The sequence below is a fragment of the Oncorhynchus kisutch genome, linkage group LG26 (genome assembly GCF_002021735.2).
Source record: "Oncorhynchus kisutch isolate 150728-3 linkage group LG26, Okis_V2, whole genome shotgun sequence".
NCBI lineage: Eukaryota > Metazoa > Chordata > Actinopteri > Salmoniformes > Salmonidae > Oncorhynchus > Oncorhynchus kisutch.
In genome coordinates, this window is record NC_034199.2 from 9,548,871 (window position 1) to 9,556,171 (window position 7,301).

At 41.4% G+C, this 7,301-nt stretch overlaps 1 protein-coding gene across 1 annotated transcript in view; it reads right to left on the reverse strand.

Moving 5' to 3' along the window:
* The window catches only part of plcd4b (phospholipase C, delta 4b), a 23,544-nt gene extending 17,606 nt beyond the window's left edge, over window positions 1-5,938 (reverse strand). The window contains exons 1-3 of the mRNA XM_020461736.2: window positions 5,491-5,938; window positions 1,706-1,759; window positions 1,344-1,502 (exon numbers count right to left, since the gene is read on the reverse strand). Of these exons, the coding sequence (XP_020317325.1) occupies window positions 1,344-1,502; window positions 1,706-1,727 (181 nt within the window). The 5' untranslated portion in view covers window positions 1,728-1,759; window positions 5,491-5,938. The remainder of the gene's footprint in view (window positions 1-1,343; window positions 1,503-1,705; window positions 1,760-5,490) is intronic.
* Between the last annotated feature and the right edge of the window lie 1,363 nt (window positions 5,939-7,301).

Sequence of the window (7,301 nt, forward strand, 5' to 3'; positions counted from 1 at the left end):
CTTTCCTGCCATTCTGAATAAAACCCAACTTTGAGAAATTATCACCAGACCATGTTTCTCTCAATCACGGGAGTACAAAGGTTGTAGAGACCATTGCTGAATCTTTTAACCATACCACGTGGTTAGACTCTTAGACTATCGATACCGACAGAATGAGAACAATCAGTTGATTAATCAGTTGATCGCATAGTAACTAATTACAGAGAATCTTTGATAAAAACTATCAGTCTTCAGTTAATGATAGTAAAGACACGACATAAGCTACAAATTGAAAACTAACAATAAAGTGACAGAAATGTATGTGGGTATTACCGATGGTGGCTCCCGTTAGTGGCTAATATTTAACATGATACAAATTGTAGAATAAATTATTATTTAAAGTCCATACATCAACTGGGCAGATTAAGCCCCACAGAAACCTATAGCTTGGGTGTCCAAATTTCATCCACACAAATTATGAGGGCACACAATGAAAATTCTGACTAACAGTAGAGCTATTTATAGGCTTTTTCACTGTGGTTTCACATTCGTCTCCAAGGAAAAATTATCTAAAACGATGGCTGTGTATTTACAATCCCCTTCTCCAAATGGATTACTCATTTACCTAGCTCTTATCAATAGCTCTTATCCATTTATAAATTACAGTGCATGGATAATGCTGCTATTGCTATCTGAAAACAGAAAGATGCTTTTTCCATTTGGAACTGGCAGGTTTGCTCAACCTTATTCATGGTTTCCTCACGCGTAAATGTGGCGTAATTATGAGGGAGTTAAGTCAAGGTCAGAATATGGGCTCTCGAGTGGCACAGCGGTCTAAGGCACTGCATCTCAGTGCTAGAGGCGTCACTACAGACACCCTAGTTCGAATCCAGGCTGCATCACAACCGGCCGTGATTGGGCGGCACACAATTAGCGTCCGTCTTTGGCCAGGGTAGGCCGTCATTGTAAATAAGAATTAGTTCTTAACTGACTTGCCTAGTTCAATTAAGGTTACATTTTTATAAAATAATACATCTGTTGACACTTCCGCACCTTTCATTTCTTAGATCTCCACCCGAACGAAGTGGGTGAATAGCATGCTATTCTCATGCTTAATTCAAGGTCAGAAAACACATAGAGAGAGAAGCGCTTAACTCGGGTCGGAATCGGGGCCTATGTGAAGACATACTTAGGCTTTTTCAATGCTAAAGTGATATCTCAAGGAATGGTTCTACGCATCATCCTTTCAAAAAAGAGAAATAATGTGGCCTTAATTCAGTTATCTACAGTATGTACAGTCTGTGGTCAATTCTTATAACGTCTCATCCGTGCTCCCTCCCGCCCCCCACACCCTCGTTACTCACAGGTGGAGTGGCTTGTTCCTGCCCACCTGGACTTATACCAGATGGTCTGGCCATCTTCCTGTAGCCGGAAATGCCGCTGCTTCTTCCATGATTTGGACTTGACCTTCTTCAACATGGCCCCCGCCTTCATCACCTGGAGGTCCTTGTCACTCTTGGCAACTGTGCAGGATCAGGGGTTACCATCGTGTTTACAAATACAGTCCATTTTTGGTCAATTGAGACACCAGTGTAGCTTCTCTATTCTGTTTAATGGAGGCTGACATATGTACTCCAAAAGTTCATTTTTGAGATTTGATCAAAGAAAATAAAATGTTATTATTGCCTGTTTCCTCATGCAACAGTTTTAGTACCCATCAACTTACACAAGCTTTGGGGAGAATCCATCAACAGCCTTGACACATGCACTTGGTGATATCCTGCCCAAAAAAAGAGGACAAACATAATTGCTGCGGTACCTATTACGCTGTGATAGTGAAACATATACACAAACTCTACAAATTATTAGCGGTGGTAAACCAATTACCTCCCTAATTGCTAATCAGTGTGGCCCACCATGGCTTAATAATTGTTCTAACTGTGTCGTCAACATTATGGCTGGGTTGCCTGCAGGGGGGGGGGGGGGGGGGGGGGGGGTAGATGATTGACAGTCTGTGTGCTGCACTGGTTTTTCCAATACCGTCCAAACGATTTCTTTGAAGTAGAAAAAAATTTATGTGTTGCTAAACACCTGCAAGTAAACTGCAAGTAAATACCTGCAGTCAACTTGTTCATCATTTCAGCTGTCACAATTTTTCATAATGAAGCTTACCGGTAGTTCCCAGACATGTGGTGTTTGTTTACAAGCACACAATGACAAGAGACCAGAGCCTTGGGAGTCACTCACTGTTGTGCAGCACATGCCAGGTCCAGTTACAGCATGGAGTTCACAACTTACTACCGGTCAATAGTTTTAGAAGGGTTTTTGTTTATTTTAATTTCTACATTGTAGAATAATAGTGAAGACTTCAAACCTATGAAATAACACACATGGAATCATGTAGTAACCAAAAATGTGTTAAAAATATATTTGAGATTCTTCAAATAGCCACCCTTTGCCTTGATGACAGCTTTGCAGTCTTGGCATTCTCTCAACCAGCTTCATGAGGTAGTCACCAGGAGTGGATTTCAATTAACAGGTATGCCTTGTTAAAAGTTCATTTGTGGAATTTATTTTCTTCTTAATGCGTTTGAGCCAATCAGTTGTGTTGTGACAACGTAGGGGGATATACAGAAGATAGCCCTATTTGGTAAAATACCAAGTCCATATTATGGTAAGAACAGCTCAAATAAGCAAAGAGAAATGACAGTCCATCTTTACTTTAATACGGAACATTTCAAGAACATTGAAAGTTTCTTCAAGTGCAGTCGCAAAAAACATCAAGCACTATAACGAAACTGGCTCTCATGAAGACCGCCACCGGAAGGGAAGACCCAGAGATACCTCTGCTGCAGAGGATAAGTTCATTAGAGTTACCAGCCTCAGAAATTGCAGCCCAAATAAATTCAGAGTTGAAGTAACAGACACATCTCAACATCAACTGTTCAGAGGATACTGCGTGAATAAGGCCTTCAAGGTCAAATTGCTGCAAAGAAACCACTACTAAAGGACACCAATAATAAGAAGAAACTTGCTTGGGCCAAGAAACACGAGCAATGGACATTAGACCAGTGAAAATATGTCCTTTGGTCTGGAGTCCATATTTTGGTTCCCAACCTCCATGTCTTTGTGATATGCGGTGTGGTGAACGGATGATCTCCGCATGTGTATTTCCCACCATATATAGAGGAGGAGGTGTTATGGTGTGGGGGTGCTTAGCTGGTGACACTGTCTGTGATTTATTTAGAATTCAAAGCCCACTTAACCAGCATGGCTACCACAGCATTCTGCAGTGATACACCATCACATCTGGTTTGGGCTTAGTGGACCATAATTCGTTTTTCAACAGGACAATGACCAGACACACATCCAGACAGTGTAAGGTCTATTTTACGAAGAAGGAGAGTGATGGAGTGCTGTATCAGATGACCTGGCCTCCACAATCACCCAACCTCAACCCAATTGAGATGGTTTGGGATGAGTTGGACCGCAGAGTGAAGGAAAAACAGTCAACAAGTGCTCAGCATATGTGGGAACTCCTTCAAGACTGTTGGTAAAGCTTTCCAAGTGAAGCTGATTGAGAGAATGCCAAGAATGTGCAAAGCTGTCATCAAGGCAAAAGGTGGCTACTTTGAAGAATCTGAAATATAAAATATTTTTATTTGCTTTTTGGTTACTACATGATTCCATATGTGTTATTTCATAGTTTTGATGTCTTCACTATTATTCTACAATGTAGAAAATAGTAAAAATAAAGAAAAACCCTTGAATGAGTAGGTGTTCTAAAACTTTTGACAGGTAAGTGTAAATGTTTGCAAGCTAGATATCTTATAACGCTTAAGTTAACTGTCTAAAATGCGCTAAATGCTCTGTAATTGTGCATTTGGTTTGCTAATTTAGTATCTAGTTAGCTATCTAGCTAAGTGGTTAGCTTCTTCCAAAATCAAGCTTTGCTTGGTAACAGCAGATAACCCTGTGCTGGATCAAGAGCCTTGTTGCCTAATATTTGTTTTGTGTGTGCTGTAAACTTTGAGTAGCATTTTTGAGTTCTTGTATAACTTTTAGCTGGGCTGTCGTCTGTCCTGCAAATACATTAGCGCAATGCGCTCCTTAGCATTTAGTTAGCATTCTCTATGGGATTTTACATGTACTTCTTAGCATTGCTAACCTTTGGATTACAAAGGGTTAGTGGGGTTTTAAAATAGCTCCCCTTGTGTTCAGTGCTGGTATTACCGAATATCCCGGTATGGCACAAGGTCGGTATGGAGGTATGACAATCTGGATACCGCCCAAGCCTATTAATGATGGCAACTTTTGGCTCAGCTGTCTAGTCCCTTGGGAAAGAGGTTCTTAAACCTTATCAGAGAGGAAACTCACAAGGATTATTGTATTGTATACACTGAACAACAGACAAATGTTCCATAAAGGGATAGTTCAAATGGCTACTCTCCCTTTTTTTGGGGCTTTTCAATGGCTCTCTTTCCTTTTATCTTTGTAGAACAATGGCAAATATTTATAGTATCCTCAGGGGTTGTTTTCAACTGTTCACAGCGAGGTCCATGTTCCACTGTTCAAAATACCACAGTTACTTTCTCTTCCAGGTCCACTGTTAGTAAATATCAACTCTTTACCCAGCAATACAAGTGTAGAAAAAGCAAAGAAACTATATTTTTGATACTTTTTAACCATCCCAGTGATGTTGTTGATTGTTGTGCGATGTTTGTGAAAAGATGTTAAAGAAGAGGCAGAAATAGAACTCTCATTTCCTGGACCCCTTCTATAACTAGAGTATATTCTACACATACAGTATTCTAGTGCAAATACAAAAAGTCATATGGTTCTAGCCAAAGAATAACCTTCTATGTTATTTGAGGGGCGGTGGCAGGAGTGTTTCGGGACAGAGAACTCTTTCAGGGGACTTGACTAATATGTGCAAGAGTGTGGTCAACACACACACGCACAGAGTCATGACTCACTGGTAAATCGGTCTCATACTCACACAAATAAATACTCAAAGTAATATAGAAATACTATACACCCAGTGAAGTGGCAGCCTCATTATATGCCCATATGACTCCACTACAAGCACCCCTTATTATAACCATCTGTGATATCCACAGGAATGTTCAACTTCCCCTTTCATGAAAGCTCTGCGCTTGACCCTCACAGGTTGGTTCTACACTTCAGTAGGAGCTATGTGAAGAATCCTATAAACAAACCAGTCTTTTATCATGCGAAGAATCCTATAAACAAACCAGTCTTTTTTTCATGTCTGTAAAACATGCTTGTGCCAGGGAGGGAGGCTGGCTGAAGGACAACAAAGTAGAACCAGATGCTGTAATATGAGACAATATTAAAACAGGGACCAGGGGGTATATTATCATCAAACCAACAAAATCAACACTAAACCACAAACTCTACTGAACATATACTGTATTGTATAGATGAGGAAAAAAGTTGAGTTTCTGTAAAGTAATGTGAAGGGTCAAAGGAGAAAAAAAAGAGACTTACCAAATTGTAGACTGCTCACTTGGGTCTTTGCCCCGACTCAGCTTGGTCTTTGCCCCGACTCAGCTTGGGCTGCCACTGCTGTGATGAGCTCCAGAATAGATTGATGTTTGGTGAGAGCCAGTCCAGGAAAGGGCTCTAGATCAGAATTAGGGAGTGCACAAAAGATAGCTGGCCCCCAGAGATGGGGGTCTGTTGGAGGTAGCAAGCCCAGTAGAAAGCTCCAGAACTTAAGACACTCAGGGAGTGTCCTGAGACCACTAGCCCAGCACAGGGAGATGGGGAGTGTCCAGAGGAAAGCTGGCTCAGTGTCAGCCTCTCTGTCTACCAGGCTCCACTCTGCCTGCGTTGTCTGGGAAAACTGATCCCCAGACAACACTGCCGCATGCTGGTACACTGTTCCCCCCTCCACCTACCCCCTCTCCTCCCTTTCCTGCCACTCCCTCTTTTTTTCCTCCCCCCTCGCATCTGATGAGGGCTGTTCATTCCGGTATGCTGCCTCTCACTTTAAATGTCTTGCTCTCTCTGTCTCCACACACTCTCCCTTATATATCAGCTGACTGCAGATCCGATTCACTCCTCTTCCTGGTTTAAAGAGCAAATGCCCCTAAAAACCAACTTCACAGTCAGAAACGTGTTCTATTTTCAAAATTGACTACAAGGTGTAAAAAGGATAATTTTGGTCATAAAGTCAGTCTCATCCAAAACAGTTTTGTGAGACTCGTGGTCGTGACGGCATCACCACGTAAATTAAAGTTGGGTTTGTTTCAAACCTGCCTACATGCTCACAGCAAGTACTTCGGAGTGCAGCTGCATGCGACCCGATCGCAATGCCGGTCATAAATTTCAGTTGATCTTGGATGGCTAGTTTGTGACCATCGGTAAATTACACATGGGACAATATGTTAAAATTCTAATTGTTCCAAATTTCAATGACATAAAAAGCATTTAATGAGAAAACTAAAAAGTGTGCAACATGAAAATAGTCTCATTTACATTGTGTAATTTATTGATGGTCCCTAACTAGCACCAGCGATTGGCTATCCAAAGTCAAACCACGGTCGCGCACTAGCCGGCTGAAGCTAATTGGCAAAAGAATTTGTCTAACTCCTTCCCACCTTTGAACACACACACATAAAATCAAACCACACCCCGAAACCAACTCACGTTTCAATTTATCGTGGATGCTAGCATTTCTTAATAACCCAAATAGAAAACGAGGCCAAATCAGGAAGTTCAGCCGCCATTTAAAGGGCAGCAACCCAGACAGGCCTTTGTGCTTACCTTAGTCAAGGAGGGGTTAGGTTGCCAGTGCAAGATCAAAATACATGTAGAGAGCTGCATACAGTACTCGAGTTCTCACAAACCCAATCGTTTTCATACATACTGCACTAATCCCATCTGAGTTAATATACATCTATTGCACATGCAGCCATGTTTTGCTGAGTTTATTGTCCAATATATTGATAGTTACATTATGTCCCATCCTCTCCAACATATAAAACCCTATCTGATGTGTCTGTATTTACCACTTAGCACTGGTACAATGACTGATACCATATCTGAAAACATGGTAGGAAATGGTAGAGTGAGTTACACTAAAGAGAAAGGACCTAATCGAGAAAGCGCCATCTTATTTGGCTGTGTGCCCATGCACTGCAGTCAAGAGACCAGAGTGGTAGAATGAGCCGTGGGAACAGCTTTCACGGCATCACATATCACTCATGAGAATTCTACCCTCCTGTGGACCAAACCTTTCTCTGGTATCTAACGGAAAACATTAGTTGAAAATCCTGGAGTTTGTGTATAATTTG